This window comes from Danio rerio, chromosome 9 (assembly GCF_049306965.1).
Source record: "Danio rerio strain Tuebingen ecotype United States chromosome 9, GRCz12tu, whole genome shotgun sequence".
Classification (NCBI taxonomy): Eukaryota; Metazoa; Chordata; class Actinopteri; order Cypriniformes; family Danionidae; genus Danio; species Danio rerio.
The window spans coordinates 14,169,877-14,183,480 of NC_133184.1; the positions used below are offsets into that span (position 1 = coordinate 14,169,877).

Consider the following 13,604-nt stretch of genomic DNA (forward strand, 5'->3'; position numbering starts at 1 on the left):
ACGCAACTAGTTACTTTTTTGGGGGAGTAACTCAATTTTGTAATGCATTACTTTCTAGTCACTTTCCCCAACACTTCTCATGGGGGACCAAACAAGTCCACACAAAGTTAAAATCTATTGGTTTTGCTATAATTGTGGAGACACTTGGTCCCCGCAAAGTCAGGAATAAAAGTACACTTTAAAATATATTTTTTGCTCGTTCAAACAACTTTTTTAAAATGAGCTGAAACAACACAATTCTTGAAGTTTCATTGGGACAACTTATAACTTTTAACAAATTTATGTGGATTGAACATAAAAAAATTAAGTTGTCCCAATGAAATCTTAAGAATTGTGTTGTTTCAGCTCATTTTAAAAAAATGGATTTTGAACAAGCAAAGTTTATATTATTAAGTGTACTTGTATTCCTGACTTTGCGGGGAACAAGTGTCTCCACAATTATGTAGCAATACCAGTACATTTTTACTTTGTGTGGACTTTTACTTTCTGGTCCCCATGAGGAGGGTTGGGATAAGTGGCTAAGTTGGATAAGTAATGCATTACAATATATATTTTTTATGTTCAATCCACGTAAATTTGTTAAAAGTGTTAAGTTAACTTAATCAATTTGTGTTGGGACAACATGAATAAATTGTGTGAAACCCTGCATTTTTTACAGTGTATACACACAGAAATATCACAAACATGTCTCGGTTCTGTGAAGCTCAGCTATCCATTACAAAAACAGGACATGACTACGAGATAGGTTGCTGCGCTTTCATGTTTGTGATGCTTCAACAGGATGTTGAAATGGAGAAACATGTTGGGTCTGAAACCGCAAACGAACGCAACCACAAAGCATTAAGAGGCTAATTGAGCTTTAACCAATTACTGGTCTCGTTTATCTTTTTCAAACAACAGCTTTTCTGTCAGACAAAAAATGTTGGTTACACTTTATTTTGATGGTCCGTTTGTTGAACCTAAGTTACACTGCATCTACATGCCAACTAATTCTCATTAGATTATAAGTAGACTGTTGGGTTTAGGGTTGGGTTTAGGGTTAGGGTTAGTGTAAGTTGAAGTACTTGCAAAGTTTTTATAGTCATTTAAAGGAGCAGTATCAACAAATATGAAGCGGACAGTCTACTAATACTTAAATAGACTGTCAAAATAAAGTGTTACCAAGTTTTACGTATGTTTACACACAATCTTAGCCTAACATTTGACTTCAGGCTTTAAATGCTGGATTATTTTAACCTGACTTTTGCTAAAATATAAACCATCCCATTTTTGGTGTTATTTCTTAAATGACATTTTAATACAACCCAAAATTCAACCAAAATTCAACCAAATATTTCATCCAAATTAAAACAACCCAGCTATTTTTCTTAGAGCGTACTATCAATGAACAACATGAGAATGAACTGATTTTGTTTTTTATTTAGCCTGTCTTATGAAACTAAAACACATTTTGCATTAAGCAAATCGAGATATTGCTCATTATGTGGGTTTTTCCTAACATACTTGTGCATCAAACATTTCCCTTTTGACAACTTCATATTACGAGAAATCTGCCCACTCACTTCTTCACTGCCAAAAAAGTGTCTCGCCTGGGACACTTGAAGCAAAAAGAGCTAACATCACTGTTATAAACAAACTCTTTCCCATGTTATGATTCATTTTGCAAAAAGAACATTTAGCAAAAGTCTGTGTAAATACTGCTGTCCTATCTCCACATCTAAACATCTCCACATGCTATAGCGGGTGTCAGATGTGTGGGTGGATATTGATCAGCACACATACTTCCTGTGTTTTCATACTCCAGCAAAAACAAAGTGAAGATCTACACCCAGCATCACACTGTCAAACTGACGAGGATACGACAACATGCCTGACATCTTCACTCTTATTGCTCTCAGCTTTTCTCTCATGCTTCACAATGGTAAGAGACTCATCTGTCTTTAATTGTTGATGATCACTGTTTTGTGTTTGTTCAACTTGATTAGATTTATTTAGATCAACTTAAATACAAGATGCTTCGTTTTTTGGCATATGTGTGGGTTGAGTTTCTTACTTGGTTAAATGCTCTCAAAACAATCACTTTTGCTGCGTGTTCAAACTACTTATTTAAATGAGCTGAAGCAACACAATTTAGGAGATTGCTTTGGGAAACTTACTTGTTTTAAGTCCACTTGAAATTGTTACGTTAACTTAATCGATTTGCGTTGAGACAACACAATTGCATGGAACCCTGCCTTTTTAATAGTGTGGACAGTTCCTATTACCTCATTTATTCTCCCTAATGTGGTTTTACACCATTATGCACTGTAAAAATCTTGCAGCCTTACATGTTTTAATTGAATTAAACTAAGTTTTTAGTCATCACAACTTACATCAGCCAAAATGACAACAATTTTAAGTTAAACATTGTATGCCTTAAAGAATTTAGTTGCAACTCCTATAAATACTAGTGGAAAACAACTGTTGACATAAGTTGTCATCACATCTTCTTTTACAGTGTCGGTTTCTTTCTTCCGTTGAACACTAAGATATTTTGAAGAATGTTGATTGCTGGCACTTCTTGACTTAGTATAATTATAGGAAAAAAATACTATAGAAGTCAGTGGTTAGAGGAACCAAAATATCTTCTTTTGTGATAAAAATAAAAATAAAAATAAATAAATAAATAAAAACTCAAATAGGCTTTAAACAACTAAAGGGTGAGTAAATAAAGAACATTTTTGGTGAAGTGTCTCTTTAAGTTTTTGGTAAAACCACTAAAACAACCCTGCTAAAAAAAAAAACTAAAAAAAAAACATTTTAAACCAGCCTAGGCTGGTTGGTTGGTTTTAACTGGTCAACCAGCCTGGTCTTAGAGGGGTTTTGGCCAATCCAGACCCTTTTCCACCCTATTCCAACCTGATCTTAGCTGGTCAGGCTGGGAGATGACCAGCTAAAACCAACTTGACCAGCTTGGCCTGGTTATAGCTGGCCAAGTCCTGGCAGGACATGACTAGAAACCAGCCTGGAAATCGCTAAAACCCCTCTAAAACCAGGCTGCTCGACCAGCTAAAACCAGCCAACCTACTTAGGCTGGTTTAAGATGTTTTTTTCAGCAGTGAAAACGTACTGTATATTACACTGGTAACCTACAATAATCTGTATCCAATAATCATGTACGCTACAATAATTTTTACTTGGTTTTATTTGTTTATGTTAAAGTATGTAATGTTATTGTAAGATGTCTAAAATAGTACATATTCCAGTGATATCTTTAAAAAAGCTGAGCTTGTTAAATTCAAACATTGCATTTACACGTGTTAATCAGAATGTGGTCGTGTCATACAAATACTCTGAAAAGCAAATCAGTGCTAATTTAAAGATCTTAATACACATTTAACGAAAAATCCATCTGAATATTGACCTTAATCTTCATGTACAGTAGGCTACGAGCTAGCGCAGCCATTGCAATCTTTTTCGCTCAAGACTTCCAATCTTATTCACTTCCATTGATGTTTAGAAATTAAAAACAGCTTGTTATGCTGCTTCATGTTGCAAACTTTTCTTATTATTTTATTCTACTTTTATGTATAGCCGTGGACATTTGTAAAGCAAACAGGTTCTGCCATTTATTATTCCTAGTCATTTCTCGCATAAACGACTGATTCGGAAGTTGAAAACAATCTTAACAACGAGTGCACTTCCGCATTAAAGAATAAGATCAATATTAATACTTGCACATGTCTGAATTAAGGTGACATTTGAGGTGACATAAATCAAAGTCGACATTCTGGGTGATTTTAGATTCAACCTTTTTAAATGGGTTTAATCGTAGTTATAAATGAGAAAAGATTGCTCACCTAAAAATGAAAATTGACAAATTTCTTGCCTTAATGTTGTTCCAAACCTTTATGAGTATATTATTTCTGTTGAACAGAATAGATTTTTTTTTTAAATGTGGGAACCAGAGGGTGACAAAATGGCACAGTGGGTAGCACTGTCACCTCACAGCAAGAAGATCGCTGGCTCGAGCCCTGGCTGGGTCAGTCGGCATTTCTGTGTGGAGTTCGCACGTTCTCCCCGTGTTTGCATGGGTTTTCCCACAGTCCAAAGACATTTACAATAGGTGAAATGGATAAGCTTAACTGGCCGTGGTGTATGTGTGGGTGTGAATGCAAGAGTGTGTTGGTGTTTCCCAGTGCTGGGTTGCAGCTGAAATATGTAAAACAAATGCTGGTTAAGTTGGCGGTTCATTCCGCTGTGGCAACCCATGATTAATAAAGGAACTAAGCTGAAAAGAAAATGAATGAATGAATGAATGAATGAATGAATGAATGAATGAATGAATGAATGAATGAATGTGGGAACCGATAGCCATTGACGTCCAAATAGGCAAAAAAGAATCATTTATTCATTCATTCATTCATATTATTTTTGGCTTAGTTCCTTTATTAATCATGGGTTTTCCAGAGCGGAATAGACCGGCAACTTATCCAGCATATATATTCCGGCTGCAACCCATCACTGGGAAACATCCATACACACTCATTCGCACACATACACTATGTTCAATTTAGCTTATTCAGTTCACCTACAGAACATGTCTTTGGACTGTGGGGGAAACCGGAGAACCCGGAGGAAACTCACGCGAACATGGGAGAACATGCAAACTCCACACAGAAATGCTCGCTATAAAGAATATACAATGTGATTCATGGCTACCAGATCCCTAACATTCTTCAAAATCAATTTTGTTTTTGTCTTCAACAGAAATAAAAGAAACTCAAATAGGCTTTAAAACAAGTAGAGGATGAGTATAATGACAGACTTTCATTTTTGGGTGAACTCTGCTTTAGCAGATTATACTTTATTGTAAAAGTACTGTTTGTGCATGTAAAGATGTTCAGACCCAAACTCTTTTCTCGAAGTAAACATTAAATCTAAACTGTTTGATCAATTAATGAAATCTATTAATGAAATTAAATCTAAACTGTTTTGGTATCTTTGTTCCCTTGTAGCACACTGCATCTGGGACGTGAGTGAACCTCTCAACCACACACTCAATGATGATGGATCAGTCAATGTCACATGCATGATTTTGGGAAATGAAAATTTCAGTGAATATGACGCCAAGCTGAAAATGAATGGCATATATGTGTGTGAGGTTGAAGGCAAAGGTGAAACTAGTGGAAAAAACTGTTCATGGCGTTATGAAGACAAGAAATTCATGTTTAAATTGAACAATCCCAAAGACATACACTATTCTACATTTTCCTGTGAGATATCGAAAATTAAACCATTCCCTGTCGAAACAAAGGCAGGGCCAGAAGCTAAGCTTTTCCAAGGTATGTTATCAACTCGTCCTGTAACGAAAACATAATTTTTTTTTACTCTCTGAAATAATGTGGAAGATTTTCTTTCATTTCATTTAAATGGCTTGTATTTAAGGTTGCAGTAACGCTGTGGCAACTCTTAGTTCTCCATGCTACAACACAACTGTCCCCCTACCACAAAGGAATCCACTTGAAGACATTTATCCCTTACTGATCTTAGTTCTGATCATTGTGCTGGTGATGCTCTCTTTCTACAGCATCATTGTAACTGTGACCTACATCAGATTGAGGGTAAAGCATTTACAGAATTTTTATTGCCTGTGTCTGTTTGTTGGGTTTTATCACACTCAAATTGACTGTGGTAAATCCAAATGTTGGGTTTAACTTGGTCCTACAAACATTATTCAAACAAATTGGTAACACTTTAATACAGTGCAAGTAATTTATTAAGCATTAGCATATCTACATTATTAGACGTTAGTAAACAGTTTATAACTACAGCTACAAATGCTGTATTCTTGACTTATATTCACAAACTGTAAAAAAAAATCAGTAATTTTGCGGTTTATTTCCGGAAGCACGGGTACCGTAAAAAAAATCGTAAAATAACAGCCGTTAAATTACAGAAATTTACTCTAAAATTACAGAGGTTGAATAACAAAACTTTACCAGATGTAAAAATTTATTTCTGTTATTTTACAGTAAATGTCTGTAATTGAACAGCCGTTGCGTTTTTACCTCTGCTGCTGGAAAAAAAAAAATTAAAGTTACGGATTTTTTACAGTGCATGTATAATGTGCTTAATGATTGTGTTTTTAAACATATTTTTCACTACTAAATTCAGTATTGCATTATTTACAAACCAGTTATTTTAGAGAAGTTGATGTTTTTTTAAAGCTCATTCAGAATGAGTTAGTAAACTATTCAAATAAACAGTTATATATATATTTTTTTTTCTGGCATATATTAATGGGTAATTGGTATGTTAATAAATGCTTCATCCAGTTTTGTGACCTAATCTAAAGTGTGGACTTTTTATGTTTTATTTATGCTCATAAATGACAATAACAACGGTTAGTATCAAATGAACAATACATCTTATCATCTGGGCCAGCCTAAAAGGGGTGGTTCTTTTTTTCTCAAAAAGTGGACCTTTTTGCAGTTATACACCTCTATTCAATTAAGATATTTAAATACTGCAATTTAGTGACATTTTAAGTGGTATTTTTAGCTGAATTATTTTGTCGGATGGTCATCATGATAACATGTTTAAAAATATTTACAAAAGATTTCTAATGAAAAAAATTAAGTGAAATATTACTTTTTTTTAAATACATATTTGTTACATCATATATCATTAGAAAAAGTTTTAAATTAAAAACTGCAGCAGCACATTAAACTGTCCTCAGTCAGAAATGTCTTTAATAATAATTAAAAACACAGTATAATAATGTAGAACTTTACCATTTTTCTAGCCTTTCTTGTATATAAAAGTGCATTTAAAAATTCATGGATAACAACAATAGCCAAAATAGTTTTCAAATGAATTTCATATGGTCCACTTTTGATGCTTCACACCTTTTTATTGCTCATTTTTGTTTCAAGAATAAGGTCTAAGATTTAGAATAAAAGTTACGGGTAAAATGTTTTCTTTTTTACATCAATACAGTAGCTCACGATGACTTCTCAGTTTATAAAATTTAATTATTTGTTAGCATTGGCCAAAATTAATTAGCTAAAGTAACGTAAAGTGACAGCCAACAAAGGATTCCGTTCGGTCTTAAAGCCTTTTTTCAGTAGGTTATTTTCACTATTTATAATTGCTTAACAGTCAAAATAGAACAAATTCTGGACCTTTGTCAGTGAGGGGTGGGTCTTCCCAACCCCCCTGGCTACGATCCTGTATCTAAAAGCATAAAATAACTGTAAAGTTTAAACATTGCTGAATAACAGGAGTGTCAAATACAGCATAAAATTGGATAAAACAACAACAGTATGATAATTTATCAATATATTATGATACATCATTTTAAACGTTATTTAGCAAAGTCTAAACTGTATAGTGATTTTATTTTATGTTTGTCCTGTTTAGAATATAACGGAGCCTTTAATTGTCATTTAGTTAAAGTCAAAATTATTTGCCCCCCTTTGAATTTTATATTATTTTTTTAATATTTCCCAAATTATGTTTAACAGAGCAAGGAAATATTCACAGTATGTCTGATAATATTTTTTCTGCTGAAGAAAGTCTTATTTGTTTTATTTTGGCAAGAATAAAAGCAGTTTTTAATTTTTTTAAAAACAATTTTAAGTACAAAATTAATAGTTTCTTTAAGCAATTTTTTTTCAATATTCTACAGAACAAACCATTGTTAAACATTAACTTGCCTAATTACCCTAACCTGCCTAGTTAACCTAATTAGTTAAGCCTTTAAATGTCACTTTAAGCTGTATAGAAGTGTCTTGAAAAATATCTAGTCAAATATTATTTAGTGACATCATGGCAAAGATAAAATAAATCAGTTATTAGAAATGAGTTATTAAAACTATTATGTTTAGAAATGTGCAGAAAAAAAACAACTTATGTCCGTTAAACAGAAATTGGGGGAAAAAATAAACGGGGGCAAATAATTCTGACTTCAACTGTATAGGAGATTTACAAAGCATAAATAGTCATCACTTTAGATTGCATTAGAATAATTTAATGCTACCATATAATATTACTCAAGTAATATGTCAAAATTTTAGGAGCTAGTTGTTTGGAAGTAGCCCTATTCCATGATAAAAACCACAGACTTGGCAACCGTCCAGTAACTAATTGCAATAGTATGCAGGCTTTATAATGCAAGCTGAGATTCAATGCAATTGAGCGATGCAATGTTAGACACAATGCACTCAAATGGAGTGAGTGATATCACTGTGATGGGTAGGGTTAGGGGTGGGGTTTGGTGAGCCCATTAAAAAGCATTGGATGCAACTTGCACTGCACCAGGTCTGCATCCAGACCACTCTCACTAATTGTCTCCAGTCTCAAATCTACTGTTTGCACTTCTGTTTATAGGCTCAGTGTCTTTTTGTTTTCTGTTCCTGTCCTTACTGATCTCCAGTCCTATCTGTGTTCTAGTTTTGGAATTATTAATTAATAAACTGCATTTGAATCGGCCTCTTACTTTTGCCTGGCCTACGTAAGACTCGTAATAATAACGTAGTATACTAAAGCTTCTGCCTTTTGTCATCTTTTTATTCAGTCCTTTGTGCGCAAGTGTCAAATTATAGCTGGAAATCCATCATTCTGTTGATATACTGCATTTTAATTCTTACATTTAAATTACATCTGAATTAAATCACATTGCAAAAGGCATCAAAAGGAATAGTTAATCCAAAACAATATTAATAATAATAATAATAAAATAATAATAATAATAATAATTTACTCAAACTCAAGTAGTTCTAAACTTTTGTTTTTCTTTTGGACACAAAACAAGATATTCTGAGGAATGTTGGGGGGAAAAGCAGCCACTGACATCCATAGCAGGAACAACAAATACTATGGAAGTCAATGGTTGCTTTTTCTGACATTCCTCAAAATATCTTAATTTGTGTTCAACAGAAAAAGTAAATCCAAACATACTTTGAACAAATGAAGCATGAGCAAATGATGACAGAATGTTCATTTTTGGGTGAACTCTCCCTTTAATGATACTATTACAATCACATTATATCACCCTACTGCATGTTACATACCATAATATTTTTGTCTTTTACTCAAAGGACCAGAAGCTTGAGTCTGCTGACAATCTGACCTATGTGCCAATGCAGGTAAGAGCATTCTTAATGTCTGTCTTCAATGTACAGTTGAAGTCAGAATTATTCTGATCACCCCCCCCTTCCCTTATAGTTACCATATACTAGTTACTATAGTAGCTTATAGTTCAGTGGTCACCAAACTTGTTCCTGAAGGGCCGGTATCCTGCAGATTTTAGCTCCAACCCTAATCAAACACACCTGAACAAGCTAACCAGGGTCTTACTAGGTATACTTGAAACATCCAGGCAGGTGTGTTGAGGCAAGATGGAGCTAAACCCTGCAGGGACACCGGCCCTCCAGGACAAGGATTGGTGACCCCTGTTATAGTTAATAGTTCTATTGGTTTGCAACCCCTGGGGTACTTATATTATATTAAAGACACAGCAATAGCGTCAGATGCAGCATATTGATTTTATAACACCAGATCAAACTTTCTGGCCCATTAACAGCATTCACATATATTTAAAAACTTAAATGAAGATTATACTTGGGTCTATTGGTGTATGTGTTCCATTGCAGGTAAGGTTTCTGTATAACCACCTCAGAGAAAATTTGGGGTCACTGGCATTGTCATTCTGGGAGTCACGGGCTAAAAAGTTTGGTAACCCCTGCTGTAGACTATTGAAATGATTAGCTTAAAGGGGCTAATATTTTTGACCATAAAATGTTTTTTAAAAAATTTTAATCTGCTTTTATTCTAGCCAAAATAAAACAAATAAGACTTTCTCCAGAAGAAGAAATATTATCAGACATACTGTGGAAATTTCCTTACTCTGTTAAACATCATTTGGGAAATATTTGAAAAAGAAGATAAAATTCAAAGGGGGGCTAATAATTCTGACATCAACTGTATGTGTGATATATTATGACAAACGACTGTTGTCTGTTGCAGAGGAATGTAAAGCGGCATGATATTGACAACACAGAATACGTGGACATGCGTGAATTGCTGAAACGAGGAGGATCCCACAGAGATATGAACCACAACTCTCATTTAAATAACTTCTGAGCCCGTCTCAACAGTGATTTAACTGATTTAAATCAGGCTTTAACTGCTCTTTAACTGCCCTTGCTGGATTAAATACGGTTAAGCTACACTAAACAATATCTCAGGACAAAATTATTGCCTTTTTTGCCAATCAAAAGACTTTCTCAATGGCTAAATCCACTGTCCCCCTCACATTACAGTCATGTTTTCAGTTGTAGATGATTTTTCATTGAGTTGCTTGTGCAACCTGATGCTGAATTGTAGCTATGCCAAACTAAAGAACAAGAAAAAACTCTAGCTTTGGACATATTTCATTATTAAGTTTGATCCAATGGACCAATATTTTTTGTTTTATTCTATGCTAATATTTTGTTTGAATATATGTATAACATTTTTTGAATTTGTATTATTCTTCAATATATCATAGACCAACTATTAAATGATGAATTACATCTGTGTAAATGTGTGTCTTGGTGAATGCAGGAATGCAGGAATAGCCAATAAACATTATTGTGGCATAAAAAACATTTTTAAAAAAATCAATAGACGTCATCAGTAATTCTTATATTTTGACCTTGCATGTGTGCATTTCTTTCTTAAAAAGATATTTCTTTATATGTGTCAGACGTTGTTTGTTAAATCTAATTAGTTATTTTTAGACAAATATTATTTTGTAAATTTAAAAAAATGTGTCTATAGTTCATGATTTAGTTGTTTTCTGTTTATTGGTGCTTTGAATTGCATTATGGGACTTCAACATCTGCATCGACAAGCCTTTGGCTCATAAAATTTAACAAAGTGACTTTTGTTGGTATTTTTAGTAGTTTGACACAATATTGCATAATTATGGTGACTTGAGAAAGCAAACATACTGTTATACTACATACTTAATATTCTTCTTATTCTGAGACTAACTTCTATACGGCTCTCCTCCAAGACTATTCATACTACAAGCACCAAACTAACACCAAACCTACAAACGGGTCTGACTCGGGTTGCTATATCTTTTCTAACTGATCCGACTTTCGGTTTCCCCAAAACTTTCCCAGAATATTCAGAAAACATCCTAGCAACAACTTAGCAACTGCCTAGCAACCACTCAGAACACCATATCAACCCTCTAGCAAGAAACATGCCCATCCATACTGGAAACATGCTGACATACTGTATATGTAGTTATCTATCTTTACCAACTGCTTCAAACTTCTTAAAAACTACTTCAATTACTTAAACTTTAAAACTACTTTAAACTTTCAGACGAGGCTTTCTTAAGACAGCATAACGTTTGTCTACGAGCTTTACTTGTTGGTTCCTTATAAGCAGAAAAGTATTTAAATTTTTTCAACTCCTCTTGTTTTCAAAAGTTGACTGCAATAAACTGCAGTTTACAGAGATTAAGCGTTTATAGAAGATATATAAGCCTATATAGAAGGCAAGCCTTCAGCCTTTAGCCAACAAATATACCAGCTGATGCTACTGCTGTGGTTTTTTGTGTCAGTATACAGGAGTGGAAACCAGAGGCAATTCTATAATTGGCTGAGGTGCCAATATATGCTGTCTCCAGTGGCAAACAATACAGACTCTCTCATCTATTCAAAAGTATGACAATATTGCGCAATAAATTTACTGGTCACTTATTTAGGTGTACCAGTAATAAGCAGTAGTACTGCATACCATTACTATTCAAATGTCAATTTCTAATCAGCCAATCACATGGCAGATAATGCGATGAAAACAACTTTAAACAGAGCAAACCAGAGCAAACATTGATTGTGAATTTAAAACATTCAGTAGGAATTTGGTGTAAACAACATGAAAGCATGAATGTATATTGTATACATAGAATTAATGTTTTAGCCTGGTGGTAGTGCCATTGTGTGGGTCCACATTCTTGACACAATTTTGGGATCCTTAACAATTCATGTTTATTTCTATAGTGATTTTAGGATGTAGATTGTGTCAAATCAGCTTAACATAGAAGTTCTTGTAAATTGAAACTGTGTAGTCCAGATTTTAGAGTTGAACTTCAGTTTTCAGTGTGGTTTAAAAACATCAACCGAGGATCATTTAACTATACCATCAAACACCCTATGTCTGTGGAGCAAAGTTACCTTTAACACTAATGCATCTCACATCAGCATGATTTTCACACAGAACTATGACCTATGAACCAGTACAGTTTAACCTTAAACCACTTCCACTCTCCTCAGGTAAACAAGCTTATTTTTCATGTAGAATGATCTTTATATCTGATTTTGATGATTTCATTTAATGAAAAAACAAAAATCTGCTCACACCTTGTGAAAACATTTAAGTACCCTTATTCTGACCCTGTTTTTTCCTGAATTCCCTTTTTGCGGGTGGATGTGGCCAAATGGTTCCCAGTCTCTGCAGGAAATGAAGATGTGGTGAGTGAATGATCCGCACTCTCTCCATCTTCAATACCCAGCTTAGGTGCCCCTGAGCAAGACACTTAACCCCTAATTGCTCCCCGGGTGCTGGATGCAATAGTGTATGCTCAATGTGTGTGTGTGCTGCTGTTGTTGTGCTCTCACTCCTCACTCAAAATGTGTGTACAGTGAGATGGGTTAAAAGTAGAGGACCAATATTATTTATTTATTTTTAGGACCAAATTTATTTATTTATTTATTTATTTATTTATTTATTTATTTTATTCAGGCAGCTTCACTTCTGCCAGCAGAGTGTTAAGGCACCCCCCTAAAAATATCTGTAATCATTTACCCACTTGTTTAAAATCCATTGAGTTTCTTTCTTCAGTTGAACAAAAAATAAGATATTTTGAACATATAACATTTTGAACATATTGATGTTGTCCATTGATATTTTTTTCCTACAATTGAAGTCAATAGAGAATGGTAAGCTTGCCATGGAGAGTTGCTTTCTGCCATGTATTTTTGGACATCTTCAGGGGTGCATAATGGACACCAATGCAAATCATAACAGAAAAAGTAGACCGTTTTATAGTAGGACTAATATATTTTGAAAGAAATATCTTACAAACACTCAGAATAAATCTATACTAGCATGTAGATACCTTTATAAAGTTTTTTTGTAAGTCTGAGAATTTTGCTTGTCTGAGTACGGATGCAGACAGAGTGGATCAGATAAATGAACCAGCTTATCTGTAATGGGGTATATGTACACAGACTTTTAATTTCAGTCAGCCAGCCTCAGGGCTTCTGGTTAATTGTCATCCCATACAAAATCACCTAGTTTAAGATTTGATCTCTTAAAAATAAAAAAACTGAAATCTTCACTGCCTGGCTGAGATACGATATAAATCAGAGCAAACAAGAAGCATTGCATTAAATTCCATTTTTCTGCACCATATCTTTAAAACATGGAAATTAATTTTACCCCAGTATTTTCAAAAGAATTTCTGAGCTAGCCATGGCAGCTGCTAATGACATCAGCTGAGTTTAAATTGTCTTTTAGTTGTCTTTAACCTTCCTAATAGAAAGAAGAAACCTTATAAA

The 13,604-nt window shown here is 34.0% G+C and overlaps 1 protein-coding gene across 1 annotated transcript; it reads left to right on the forward strand.

Moving 5' to 3' along the window:
* The first annotated feature begins 1,829 nt into the window (after positions 1–1,829).
* Positions 1,830–10,632, forward strand: si:ch211-67e16.3. Its single transcript, XM_073912539.1, has 5 exons — positions 1,830–1,921; positions 4,998–5,324; positions 5,428–5,603; positions 9,084–9,131; positions 10,012–10,632. The coding sequence occupies exons 1-5, from the start codon at positions 1,867–1,869 to the stop codon at positions 10,126–10,128; spliced, it is 723 nt and encodes a 240-aa protein (XP_073768640.1). The 5' UTR covers positions 1,830–1,866; the 3' UTR covers positions 10,129–10,632.
* Positions 10,633–13,604: the final 2,972 nt, after the last annotated feature.